This window comes from Crotalus tigris, unplaced genomic scaffold (assembly GCF_016545835.1).
Source record: "Crotalus tigris isolate CLP2741 ecotype Arizona unplaced genomic scaffold, ASM1654583v1 scf7180000019818.546109, whole genome shotgun sequence".
NCBI lineage: Eukaryota > Metazoa > Chordata > Lepidosauria > Squamata > Viperidae > Crotalus > Crotalus tigris.
Genome location: NW_024097727.1, coordinates 197939 through 211997, shown reverse-complemented (window position 1 = coordinate 211997; position 14059 = coordinate 197939). Strand labels below are relative to the sequence as shown.

The window sequence follows — 14059 nt, the reverse complement described above, 5'->3', positions numbered from 1 at the left end:
TGGGCAGAGGCGCATTCTTACACGCAGCCATGTTCGCCTCTTGCGAGAAACATCCGTTCCTCGGGACATTGTGCCCCATTGTCTCCTGGCACTCAAACCCACAGAGAACAGCTCTCCTGCAGCTCCTCACGAGGAGCGGCCGGTCTTCTCCCTGGCTCCTGGGTCTTTGCCACAGTTGCTGGCTGCACTCTCATCCACCACGGGCCTTCCGTTCCCTGCCCCTCCCCTCCCCCCAGTCCAAAACTGTGTTCTGAAGCCGAGCCTTTTCTCAGCAGACGCTCCCCCCTCGCCATCCTGGGTCCCGAAGGACCCCTCGCTTTTCTTACCCATCTGCCCTGACCCATCTCTTTAAGAGCAGGCCTAGGGACCGCACAGGGTAGTAATGAATTAGCTTCTTCCCTTGCATAGCTGGCTTTCAGGGTGGACTCTAGTTGCTTCCTCTCTGCTTCTTTCATGAAAGGACCACCAACCGAACAATTCCCTTTTTTTACAAGGATCCACAACGGAGATGACAATCCTTCCACCTCTGTGACACAAACATCAGCCATTTCATTCCCAATTCTTAATAATTCATAATCCTCTGCACCATCTTCATCAGGATCTATTCTATCCTTGCTGCCTAAGTCACCGTCGAGCGCTTTGACTCCATTTCAATCAAGCCTGCAGTCTTCCTGCAGGAACTGAGCCTCACTCTGGAAACAGCCAGTGTCCAGATCCACAGAGTCATGTTTGGGCTCAATCCCCGTCTGCCCTCAAAGCCTCCAGCCTCTGGGTCAAGACTGCTACCGTAACGACACCAAACTGGCAGGAGTAGCCAACACCCCAGAAGACAAGGTCGGGATCCAAAAAGATAAACTCGAACAATGAGCCCTGTCCATCAAAATAAGTTTCAATGTGGAGCAAAGTTTTACATTTAGGCAGGAAAAACCAAAGGTACAAGTACAGACTGGGTGAGACCTGGCTCAAAAACAGCAACTGTGAGAGGGACCTTGGAGTCCTGGTGGACGATCACTTGACCATGAGCCAGCAATGTGCAGCAGCAGCCAAAAAAGCTAATACCATCCTGGGTTATATAAACAGAGGCAAAGAATCAAGATCACATGAAGTATTAATACTGCTTTATAAAACCTAGTGAGGCCACACCTGGAATACTGCAGCCAATTTTGGTCACCATATCACAAAAAAGACGTTGAGAGTTTGGAAAAAAATTCAGAGAAGAGCAACTAAGTTGATCAAAGGCCTGAAGACTAAAACATAGGAAGAACGGCTGCAGGACTTGGGTTTGGTTAGTCTAAAGAAAAGAAGAAATAGAGGAGACATGATAGCAGTGTTCCAGTATCTGAGGGGCTGCCACAAAGAAGAGGGAGTCAAATTATTCACCAGAGCACCAGAGCGAAGGATGAAAAACAATGGGAACTGAACAAAGAGAGAAGCAACCTGGAATTAAGTGGAAACTTCCTGACAGTGATGACAATTAGCCAGTGGAACAGCTTGCCCCTAGAAATCGTGGGTGCTCCATCACTGGAGATTTTTAAGAAGAGACTGGACAGTCACTTGTCTGAGATGGTATAGGTTCTCCTGCTTGAGCAGGGGGCTGGACTAGAAGACCCCCAAGGTCCCTTCCAGTTATTCTACTGTACTGTACTCCACTCCACTCAACCTGGGTGTGGTGAGAATTGGGATGAAGAATCCCGATGCCACAAATCCAGATGCTTTCTCCCAGGGTCTCCAGCCAGAGAAGGGACCTGGCAGGGGAGGTGGCAGAAGGGATGGGGGGGATATATGGGAGGAGGCCAGTATTGGTGAGGCACGGATGACTTGTGGACACTCTGTCTGGACTACTGAATAAAAGCCAATTTGTTCTTTTGTTATTATGCTGTCCTACAGCTTGCCATGTTCCTCCAATGGAAACCTTGTAAGTACTGATAGAAGAGAGTTTTCATAGCTCAGGGCCCAACTGTGGGCTTCCTGTTCTTCCGAGCATGGTGGTTTTCTTGAAGACGTTTCATTGCTAGCAATGATGATGTTCCCTAGTTGGGTAATGAAACGTCTGCAGGAAGACCACCATGCTCAGAGAGCACCAGGGACCCCACAACCTTCTAGGTCTGCATCGATTCAGCACTATGACGCTAGAATGAAGAAATAAGTCCCTGAAGGGCAGGGAAAGAGTTCAAGCATCATTCGGGAAAATAGGACAAGGAACCAGCTGCTTAAAGAATAAGGAAAGAGGTTTCATTTGGATGTCAGGAATATTTGGCCCATGGGAAGAGGCTGCCTTGGGAGCTGGCTGATGGAGGCTGCCTCCTGGTCTGAGTGCCTTCCTGCCTGGACAGGGGTTGGGCTAGTTGATTTCCAAGGTCCCTCCTGACTCCCAGCTCAACTGCGGGTGATCTCCCTGCAGGCTCCAGAGGGATTTTCCAGTGGAGAGGGGGAAACCCAGTGTAAGAGAGAGACATTTGTTACCTTATTTGGCAACCTCCATCCTTCCCTTGCTCCACCTGACCTTCCACTCTGGGGCAATCTTACGCCACATGCAAGCTTGGTATCTGCTAATAATCGTGATTACGAAGGAGCAGGTTGTTAAAAGAATAAAATACAAGAAGAACAAAAACGGCTATGCACATCAACTCACAGGCCACGTCCCAGTTTTCTGCAGCTCTCCAACCCATCCTGAGCTGATACCAAAATCTCTTTCTCTCCCCCCCCCAGATTTAAACTATTGTGAATAGTTCTGTGTGGTACTTATAAAGATGAAACCTACAATGGAAACGTTGGGACATTTTAAAAGGTTTTTCTCATGTCCGCCCCTCCTTCATGCCAGGGCAAAGGCCCCGGAGCACCCCTGGAGAAAAGAACTAAGGGGGGAGGGGGTGTTCTGCACTGGCGACCCTTCGCTTATTAAAATAAGTTGACCTTTGCTTTGGTCAACTTATTCTCCAAAGTACCTGAAGGCCGGACAAGAAGCAACAGATGGGAACTAATGAAGGAGAGAAGCAACCAGGAATTGAGGAGAAACTTCCTAACTTTGAAAACGATTAATCGGTGGAACAGAAGTTGCCTCCAGAAGTTGTGGGTGCTCCATCACTGGAGGCTTTTAAGAAGAGACTGGACAGTGATTTGTTCGGAATGGTGTAGGGTCTCCTGCTCGAGCAGGGGTTGGACTAGAAGACCTCCAAGGTCCCTTCCAGCTCTATTCTGATTATGGGGAGGAGGGAAGCAGCATTGCAAGGGATATTTTGCACCCCTGCAAGAAGGTGAACAGAGGCCTTGACTGAAGGATCATGTAGGAGTTCTTTATTTATCAATTTAAATGGCTGTCCATCTCCTATACTGTACACAGCTCTGGGTGACTGGCAATTAAAACAATAAAAAGAGTGTCGTGAATTCTAAACATAAATAACATTAAAATAGCAACCAAGAAACTCTGTGACTTTGCCTTTAGGTTGCTGGGCAGGCAGAAAGGAGCCCCATCCCTCGGAGGAAAAGATCCACGCTTAAAAGTAGATGCAATTTAAGCAGCAGGTCACGCCTGGCTATGAAATGGTGGAAAGATTGATCCTGTTGACCCCTCTCTATGTCCACTCTGACCCAGGAATGAAGACATTAACCTTTGACCTCTGGGCCAGTTTGGGGAGGAAATGTCACCCTCCAGCTGTCATTGTTCCGCTGTCTACAAAGGCAGGCATCTGCCCTGCCTCTCCAAGCCCAGCCCCAGCCCCCCCCCATCTTGTTCACCCCTAATCTAGTTAGTGGATAAGCAGCGTGGCCAACAATTTGCTGTGGACAGAGAAGGCCCACCCATGCAGCCACAAGTGCATCGATCTGGAATGTAGACTACACATTTGCCATAATAGAAAAGGAACAACCAGAAAAGACACATGAAATCACCGACATCTTCCAAAGAATAAAACTGACAAGGGAAGAAGGAAACCACATCACACACCCATCCCAGGCATCTCATCAGCAGAGGAAATGACAGCAAATTAGAAACACAAGTTATGGAAAAAACTACCCACGCTAACCGAGTGCTCCACTACAAAGCAACAACCCATCCTCCCAAAAGAGGAGTTGTGTGGAAGCACTATTTAGAAGAGCACAAAGGCAGCAACCTTGAACACCAGAAAATGGAAACAGATCACCTAAACCAGAGGTCCCCAACCTGTGGGCCACGGTCCATTACCGGGCCATGGGTTGTTGGCCACTGGGCCACTTGAGTGGCTGGCCAGTGCACCCGTGTGTGCATGCATGCACGCCCCACTCATGCTAGCATTGCGGTGTCGCGTGGACGCTAGCAATATCGTGAGGATTGTACAGGTGCTAGCTAGCATCATGAGCACAGTCTCCACTCCCGCTAGCATTGCGGTGGCGTGCAAGCACTAGCATCGCTTGAGCATTGCATGGGTGCTTGTGGCCCTGTTTCCATCGCGCACACAATCGTGGCCCTGTTCGTGCACGTAAAGGCGTCTCCACTACCCTCTGCATCAGGCCGCTAACGAAGAAAGGGTGTGGACCCCTGACCTAAACCAAAATTTTCTACAAATGGATATCCATGCAAGTTCATCAAAAAAGGCCTGACCATTTAGTCTACCACAGCACAGCTAACACAAGCAGCGAAAACAATAACACTATGGCACATCAAAAACCTCTCAAGAGTATTACGACCCCACAGCACCACCATAGCAGCGAAAACAACTAAAGCCCCCAAAACATCCTAAGTAAATCAAAAGACCCAGCAGCCCCCGAAGAAAAAAATGGGGGTCGTCTGCAGCATACAGTGTAAGGACTGCAACAGCCGTTGTGTAGGACAGACAGGCAGAAGACCAGGGAAGCGCATCCATGAGCACCAAGGAGCAGTCAGAAGACATGATGGAAACTCCCTGATTTCACAACACATGGACAAACTCAACCATCGCTACAGCTGGGAAACTTTGAGCATCCCTTATTTTATTTTATTTTTTAAACCAAAACAAAACATAACACACATACACACACAGCATATACTCCTCCCCTTTTTTTAACAGCGATTTCATAACGGTAATCTTCTATTATTTACATTTCTCCCCCCTTATTCTTCTTTAGAATATTTGTCCTTGATGCCCCGTTGTTTCTTATTTGCATTTTTCTTCCTTCATACTGTACTTCATACTAAGAGTAATACATATTATTATTACTATACATTATTATACACACATTTTCCACTTTTGACCTTTCCACATTTATTCTCCTCTATTATTTCTAGTCTCCAACCAGTCATACCACTTGTTCCATATTAAATAGTACTCTGTGTCTTCCTTTTCTTTTATCTCTTTTGTTAATTTGTCTATCACAGCACAGTCCAGGATTTTTCTTATCCCTTCTTCCTCTGAAGGTATATTCTCATTTTCCCAGAACTGTGTGTATGCTATTCTTGCTGCCGTTGTTATATGTAAAATTAAGTACCATATTTCTTTACTATATTTTCTGTTTAAAATACCCAGCAAAAAGATTTCTGGTTTCCAGTCTAAGGGTTGGTCTATTATTTCTTCAATCCATCTTCTTATTGTAGTCCAGTATTTTTTTGCAACTGGGCATGTCCACCATAAATGATAATATGTTCCATGTACTTTTTTACATTTCCAATATGTTGGCGAATTGTACTGGAACATCTTGGGAAGCTTTGCTGGTGGAAGATGCCATCTGTAAAACATCTTCAACTGGTTTTCCTTGAATGCCGCTGACATAGTCAATTTTATGTTTATTTCCCATATTTTTCCCCATTTCTCCAATTCTATATTATATCCAAAATTTTTTGCCCATCTAATTATTGTGTCTTTGACAACCTCGTCTTCCATTTTATATCTCAATAGGTATTTATATACATTGCTAATTAATTTTATTTCTGTTCCATGTATAATTTTATCCAATTCTTACGGCTCTTTTTGTATTTCATATGTTTTGTCCTCTGTATATTTAGATTGAATTTGTGTAAATGTCCACCAGTCAATCTCTCTGCCTATATCTTGTTCCAATTCTTGTTTTGTTTTCAGATTTCCCTGTTCATTTACTAATTCCTTGTATCTAATTATCTTATTTATTTAATCCAGTAGGTTTGGGTATTTTAGAGCTTCTGTTGGGGATAACCGCATTGGAATTCTTATATAATGTTTATTTTATTTTTTTCCCAACTTTGAGCATCTTAAACCAAGCTAATCCAAACCGCCAGGGAATTCCTGGAAGCCTGGCACTCACACAAATCAACAATCAACAGTCCATATAAACATTTACACAACATTCAAAAGAAACAATAAAACGGCTAAAAGGGAAACAGAAACACCCAAACACCTCCTTTTCACAGCCAACACCCAGATAAGCAGGAACTAACACCAGGATTAACACTCAACAAACAATCAGGGAGTACACAACAGCTTCCAAAGGGAAAGCTACATTCCCACCAACATTGACAGAGCAAAATGCTGCATATAAACAGAGAGCAAACGCTACTTCCTTCTAAACTGATGATGTTACCTAGTTGGGTAATGAAACTTCTATCGGGAAAACAACCAAGCTCAGAGAGCCAAAGGAATCTACAGAGAAAAACCACAAAATCACTTAGAACTGCAACGATGAGAATTAAAGTGGCAGGCAGAGTCTGCATTTACAACCAACTATCTACAGCTGGGTTCCTTTAAGATGCGTGAACTCCCATGCTGGCTGAGGAATTCTGGGAGTTGAAGTCCACACATCTTAAAGCTGCCGAGGCTGAGGAACACTGTTCTACAGTAAAGGCACCGGCGGTCAAGCAATACATTACAGACGAGCCCTTGGTTCAATGCCAACAAAACTGGTGAAATCTTGGATCATTGGAGGAGATACTCAGGTGCCGTGGCTTGCCTGCACCTATGAGGGTCAGAAGTGAGGAGGCCGGTGGTTTTTCCTGGGATGCTCTAAAGTTGGACTCTGGAGAGGACAACTAGCAGCAAGCTGACAGATCCCACTGGAGGGGGTCCATGGCTGTGTCTGCCAAGAGTCACCAGCAATTAGCCAATCAAATTCAGAGAAGAGAGTCTCCTAATTAACACTAGCACTCAAGCCCTCCTCGGACCAAAACTCTGGGACGACAATTGCAGCCAAGAGGTTGCAGGGGGGGAGGGTTGGGGGGGGGTAACTCTTCATCTGTCCTTCAGGAAGGAGCCACTTGAGGCCGTCTGCTGTGCTCTGGCCTTCCCAGATCAGCAGGTAAGAGAACAGCAACGTCCCCCTTTGCAAGGGGAGGTTCACAAAGCCCACCAGTGCCCAGCTCCAGCGAAGACCCACCAACTTCCAGGGCGTCAGAAGGGCACGGAGGGGGTCTCCCCAGAAACTCAAGACAGCACTTGAGACCTTGCAGGTTTGGAAGGTCTTTTACTGCAGGCAGAAGAAGCCCAAAGAAGCAGCCCTAGCAGCAGCAGCAACTCAGCTGGCTCCCTGCCCAGACCCAAGGCCTTAACCCTGCTGCCTGGGCCAACGGGCTTTCCCAACAGCCCCCTATTTTGATAGCAATCCGCCGTGCTTTGCTTTCAGCCACGATCCTCCTGGCTCAGGGGGGAAGCCTCTGGGTAAGACTCAGGTCCACAACACAGCAAAGCTCAGAAGGTCAGCCGGGAACAGGGCCGTAATATCCAGAACTTGCGCCAGCGCACCCAAGAACCACCAACCCTGGGCACTGCCAATCCTCCAGCCCATGCCATGGAGGAAGCTCCTCTGAAAGCCAGAGCAAGGAGCCATCAGCCTCCGGCTTAGAGTCGCAACCGGCCACCCGACTTGGCCAAACACCAATCTCCAGACACCGCTGCCCAGTGGGGCCTCCAGAAAACGAGGGCAAAGATCTCTGCCAAGAACACCCTGGGAAACTAAGGCTTCCCTGCCCACACCAGCCTCACCCGGCAGGGCAGGGCATTGGCACTGCAGTACACGGCGCCCAATCCGTGCCCACGTCGACAAGGCATCCTGGGCCTCCGCACCCCAAAGCCTGAGCCCAACCGGCAAGGCCAATGCGCAAGGTGGCAAGGGCGAGCAGATGCCACCAGAGTCGGCAGCCGACCCCACGTCCCCCTCGGCGCTTGCCAGCCCTCGCCTACCTGCGATGCGGAGAACCGCCCTCTCTGCAGGGTCCAGCACCGACCCGTTGCCGCCCGCGGCTGCCTTGGTCCGCTTGGAGCGCTGATGCTTGGGCAGGTTCCAGGGCAGGGTGTCTCCCGGGGTGGGGGAGCCGCTGCTGCCGCTGGAGTTCTCCTCAGCCATGGGCGGCTTCTCTTTCCATCGGGCAGACATCACCTCCTGCAAGTGGGGAGGGGGGAAACAGTGTCAGAGTTGGGGGCACCCAGCCTCCCCAGGAATTCTCCTCCCTCTGCAGCAAGGGTCACCGCCGCCCATCAGCCACCGCCAGGCCCTCACTTCGCCCTGGGCATCCCGAGTGGTCAGAACAGCCGCCTCCCATTCCACGGGGGGGGGCAGAGATGAGGGGCGGCTAGCTGCCCCCAGACTGGTCCAGCGCCAGCCATCCTCCTTGTTTTCCTGGCTTCATAGGGGGAGACCCCCTCCGGGACTCCCAGCAGCTCTGGGCAGGAAAGCCGCCCCAAGAGGTCCTCCGGGGCCCCAGAAGAGCGGCAGGGCCTTTGCGGGCAGGCCTGGCCCTTCTCCGTTGCCATGGTTGCCGCTTCCCCGGCGCCAGTGGGAGGAAGGGAGACACGTGCGCGCCGTCCTCCGCCCCTCCCGGACGAGCCCCCGCCCGCCCCCTCCGCCCAGCGCGGCGACGTCTCCCGCTGCCCCGCTCCGCACGGCTCCTCCGGCGGGCGAGGACGGCGCCGGTGCTGCCTGGGGACCGGGCGCTGTCGGAGTAGCCAAGGCAGCGGCAGCCCAGCCGGAGGCGCTCGTGCCAGCCGCGCCCGTCGCTCTCGGGACGCTTCTCTTCCGCCCGGGGCCCCCGCCGCCCGCCCGCCCGCCTCTGCCGCCGATCAGGCCGGGAGGGGCACCCGAGACCCGGCGGCACCTGCGGAGAGCCGGAGCCCCGCCAGGCGACCAACCGGGCCCGGAGCTCGCCCGGCGGGCAGCCTCCGCCGGCCCCGCCACGGAGGGGGCGGCCTCTCCCGTCGTCCACTCACCGAGGGCGGGAGCGGCGGGGCGCCGGGCCGCTCTCCTGCGTGGGCAGCATGCTGGCGGGGCCGGCCGAGCTGGCTGGGGGCGCTCAGCCGGGCGGCATCATGGCCGAGCGGGGCGACCTGCCGCGGCGTTTGGCGGAGGCCCCGCCCGGCGCGGCTCCCGCAGGGCGTGTGCGCGAGTGCTGGTGCGCGACAGCCGCGCGGCCCTATCTCGCTCATCCACGCGCGCCGTTCCAGGCGGCCGGACGGATTAGGCGCCGCGCTCCGGAGGGCGGCGGGAGACAGCGCGGCGGCGGCGGCGGCGGCCTGGCCGGCTTTTGGTCTCGCCCGCCGGAGGAGGCGCTGCCCCGGGATGGCCCCGGGGTCCCAATGGGGGCGGCAGCCGGAGGCTTCTCCGAGGAGTCCCGGGGCCGGCAGCGGCCGAGCGCTCGCCGGGAAGCGCCTCCCCGTCGGGCAGGAGGGGGCGCCTCGGGGCGGGAGGGCAGCCGACGGGAACGGCCGAGGGCGATTCGCCCGCCAGGGACGCCGGAGTCGGTCCCGCCCCCGCTTCGACCGCGGAGACCCCGAACGTAGCTGCCGGTGGGCGGGGGGCAAAGCCCGGGCCGATCAGGCGGAGCTGGGGACCCTTTGCGGGACTTCTGGGTCCGAGTCGCCCCCTGGGACGCGCAAGCCCCGCCGCTCCCGAGGAGGTCGGTCGTCGGGGGCCGGCGGGACGTGGCGGGTCCAGATGCACCGCCCTTACCGTGCTCGGCCCCTCGCCGCCCTCCCGCCTCCGAAGACCGCGACAGCTGCTCCTTGAGACTGGGGCAGCGCGAGCCGCTTCCCGGGAAGGGAGGGGGAGTCTTCAACCGGCTGCTTGCACCGCAGCGAAGCTCCGTCCGGACCCCGTCGGGGCTGCGCCGCGCGCCTCCGTTCCCCGCAGAGCCTTCTGCCTTCCCTGCCGGGAGGACGGTGACGCTGGACTCTGCCCTCCCAGGATCTGGCCTGAAGCCCGCGGAGCAGGCGGGACGCGGCTCGGCTCGGCGCCTGCCAGCTGTTCCTCGTTTCTTTGGGCCGCCTCCGGTACCTGCCCGCGCCCCCGCCGGTGGCGGTGCTCACGCGGGGGCCTGACCTGGGCGCCCCTCCCCCGGTGGCCCCGCCTCCTGCCCCACCTGCCGGTGCCCAGGCCCCGCCCCGGACCTCGGCTCGCCATTGCCCGGCGTGCGCGGGTGCCCGACCTGCTTCGGCAGCTGCAGGTCCCGGCCGGTCGCGGCCTTCCAGCAGGAGGGCGGAGAGGGAGGGCGACGGAGCCACCGTCTCCCTCCCCCCCCCCCAGCGCCGGCCAAACCTACCGGCCTCCTGAAGCAGCAGGCGGGGCAGAGCGGCAGAGCGAAGCGCCGACGGGGCGGCTCCATCCGGAAGCCGGGGCAAACTCGGGGGCCGTCGAGAGCCGGTGAAGCGGGTCGATGCAGGCGGAGGACTGGGTGGCGCGGGCGCCGGGCTGGCTAAGACGGCGGGCGGGAGGGGCGGAGGAGGGTCCAGGCGGCCGAGAACAAGGCTCCTCTGTCAGGACCGGCGTCCCGCAGCCCCACCCAGGCCCCGAGGCAGGCGCTTGGCGAGGGCTCCGGCCGTGGCTCTGCCAGGACCCAGCAGCCTAGGCTAAAGGGAGCTGAGAGGCCCAGCCAAAGTAGCGAGGCTCGTGGGATGGGGCAGGCTGGGGGCGGTGGGGGGTGAAGACCCCTGTCCTGGTGAGCTTCTGCCTGAGAATGTCCAGGTTAACCAAGGAGGCCAGAGATGCAATGACAGGTGAGGCCACAGGGCAGGAACAGGTGCAGACCCGCTTCTAGCTCTGAAGGCCCTCTGTGGGCAAGGGGGCTGGGCCCACCAGCCCTTTGGGCTCTGCAACTGACCTGCAGGGATTAGCCCAGAATGGAGGGCAGGGTAGTTTAGGGAAGAGAGGCGAGGTCCAGGCAGTCAGACAGTGCCATGTGGGGGAGGGGAGGCTGGAAGCTTTCGGGGACCCAGAAATGCAGGTGCTCAGAGGCCCCCAGTTGGTGCCAGGAGAATCTTCTCTCCAGGCACAGAGAAATCTTCCCTGGGACTCAGCTCAAACCTTTGTCCCCCCCCCAGGCTGCAGGTGCAGTTGTGGCCTGGGGAAGCCTTGAGCTCATCTGGCTAAGCTGCCCATGGTTGTGCCCCCGGCTGGAATCCCCTTACCTGCTCCTTGGCAGCTGGAGGGAGACCCACGCCTGGGGCAGACTTCCCGGCCTGTTCTCTGCGTGGCTTGGCTTTGGATGCCTTTTTCCGACGCTTCTGGAGATGCAAAGAGAGGAAGGGTAGCGAGTCCTGCAGCCCCTCAAGGGGTGCCCAGCTCTCCTGACCCCTCCTAACTGCCTGCCTGCCCGAGAGGTGGGAAGTGCCCAGGGATGGCTGCGTGCCAGTCGCTGGCGGAGGCCCTTTCCCCCACCAATAGCCTTCTGTGCTCTCTGCAGTTGTGGGCAGAACTTCCCTCCCCCCTTGCCAGGGGGCTGCACAATGACGCCTTTGAGGGTGCTTGACCTGCTTGTGGCAGAGAAGGGCGAAGGCCCGGTGTCTGCAGCCCCTTGCCACGGGCACGGCGCTGTGCTCCAGGGTTCTTCAAGGGAGAGCCGGTGGGCATCCAGGAGGGCTTCTAGGCCCCTCTAGGGCATGGGTGCCTAAGAGCAAAGCTTACCTCTGAGGGGCCCAAGGACCTGGCTCCTCCCAGCCGCGATCCTGGCAGACAGAAGAGGAGAGAGTTAGGGGTGCAAGGCTGGAGGGAGGGGGAGGGGAGGGCTCTCTTTAGCTGGCAGTTGCAGGCTTTCTTCTCCAACCTTCAGCGGAAAGTGCAAATCCTCCCCCACGGCCGGGCCCCAGGCTAGCTGCCCATCTTCCTGGGGTCTTCCAAGCTCCATCCAGGGAGGCTGCAGCGCCCCACCCCACTGCTTCCTCTCCAGTTGCACCCTCAAAATGGGCCCAGGTGACGGCTACCCTGTACCCCTCTGTGGCAGTGGCTTGTCTGTCTGCGTCCCACTGCCCCCTCAGCAGGCACAAGGTCTCTGCCTGGGCCAAAGATGCCTGAGCAGAGGGCCGGATGTGGAGGGGCCCCACCTGGCCTTCTGCTCCTCTGCCCTGCCCATCTCGGGTCTTGGGAGGCTCCTGCGCGAAGGCTGAGGCTTTCCTCGGCTGTCCTGGGGAGGGGGCATGATGGGGCACCACTCGGCTTCAGGCCCTCCCCATTGCATGAGAGGCTCCCCCCTCTCACGACTCCCTCCTTCCGGACTCTTGATGTCCAATACGGGGGAGGGGGCAGAAAAGGACGCGGGTGTGTGTGTGTGCTCCACAAAAGCATTTAGGCCTCCTCCTGCAACGCCTCCCCCTCGCTTTTCTGGGCCTTGGATTTGCAGACATCACATGTCCAGGATGTTGGCTGGTCCACCAAGGAGCGTCCCTTGGCCAAATCCCTTTCAAGCGGCCCGGCTTTGCCTCTGCAGTGAGCAGCCGCCCTCCGGCCCTCTGAATTGGGAGAGACTCTGCAAGTCTCCTGCTGGCAAGACGGGGGGAAAGCGCTGCCCCCTTGGAAGGGAAGGGCTCTGCCTCTGCTGGCCGGGCATTTAACCTGGGCAAAGGCACAGCCAACAGGGGAGGGGGGAATACATGCGCTCCTCCACCCCCACCTCGACTGCCCAGAGAGGAGGGAAGCAGAGAGAGTTGCTACTGGCTCTTCTCCCGGATCTCAGCATCGCCATCTGGTCCGCCCAGAAAGGGCCGCGCCTGGCCTGGCACCCATCCACCCACCCACCCACCTACCTGACCAGAGGCTGGGCGGTGGGTGACCCTGCCAGGAGCAGACCAGGAAGAGGGCCCACACCCAGAGAGAGCCCAGCACCAGGCCAGCCACACAAGCAACGTGGAGCCAGGCAGGATCAGTTGGGGTCCACTGGCTCAAGGAGGCCATGCTCAGCTCCGCTGTGCCACGCGAGCCACGCCACGCCACTGCACCCAGCAGCAAGGGGAGGAGGGGGGGCGGGAGGGCAGCGGGTGTGCCGGCCCTATTAACCCTCACTGGCTTCCCTGTCTGCTGCTGGGCCAGATGGGTTCCAGATGTGCGTGGCCCCTCCTTTTCCTCCTCCTCCCCCCCAGCAGGCCACTCCCTCTGAGTCAGCCAGGCGGCCCAGGGCTTTAACCCCTCCGGCAGTGGGGCCAGAGCTGTGGGGCCAGAGCGGTGAAAGGGCTCCCGTAGTCTAGGAATCCCCCTTTGGCCTATTTTCTCTCAGATCCCTTTCTGGTCTCCTGCAGGGATCTGGGCTTCGGGATCTAACCGGGGATGCCGGACAGGCACTGAAGACGCCTGTTTCGCCTGTTCAAAAGGGGTGGGAGGAAGCCAGCCGGATCTGCGGTTCTTCGTCTTCACCGTAATTTGCTCTTCCAGAGTCAGAGAGGAGTTGACGTCTTCATCAGGCCTCTTCCAAAGTTCTCTCGCTAAATGTTGGAGGGGATAATCTGGTCCAATCCCTCCCCTGGGGGATCCCCGGTGCAACTAGAGAGCTGGTTGGGCTTCACTCCCAGAATTCCTCCCTAGCCAGAACAGGGATGGCTGCATGGCTGGGGGGAATCCTGGGAATTGAAGCCCCACGCGTCTTACAGTTGCCGAGGTTGAGAAACATTGAACTACTAGAACATCTCTGCCATGTTTGAAGTTTTCCACTGAAAAGTGGGATCTCATTTACTTTATAATTTCAGCTTCTGTAGCCACCCCTTGGACTCTGCGCAGCTGACAAAGTTTAAGACAATATGACAAAAACACTTATTGCCCATAACCAGGAAGCAGGACGAATTGATTGATGAAGTGATGAAGCTGAAGTTTATTTTTCCCCTGTCCTGTCTTGCCTCCCGACTGATATATTTAGTCAGCACTCGGCTTCTGTTCTACATGTTTTTCTTGT

The 14059-nt window shown here is 55.9% G+C and overlaps 1 protein-coding gene across 1 annotated transcript in view; it reads right to left on the bottom strand.

Moving 5' to 3' along the window:
• Window positions 1-13086, bottom strand: part of PLEC (plectin) — a 122079-nt gene extending 108993 nt beyond the window's left edge. Inside the window, exons 1-4 of the mRNA XM_039364613.1 lie at window positions 12924-13086; window positions 11809-11849; window positions 11313-11408; window positions 8097-8295 (exon numbers count right to left, since the gene is read on the bottom strand). Of these exons, the coding sequence (XP_039220547.1) occupies window positions 8097-8295; window positions 11313-11408; window positions 11809-11849; window positions 12924-13071 (484 nt within the window). The 5' untranslated portion in view covers window positions 13072-13086. The remainder of the gene's footprint in view (window positions 1-8096; window positions 8296-11312; window positions 11409-11808; window positions 11850-12923) is intronic.
• Between the last annotated feature and the right edge of the window lie 973 nt (window positions 13087-14059).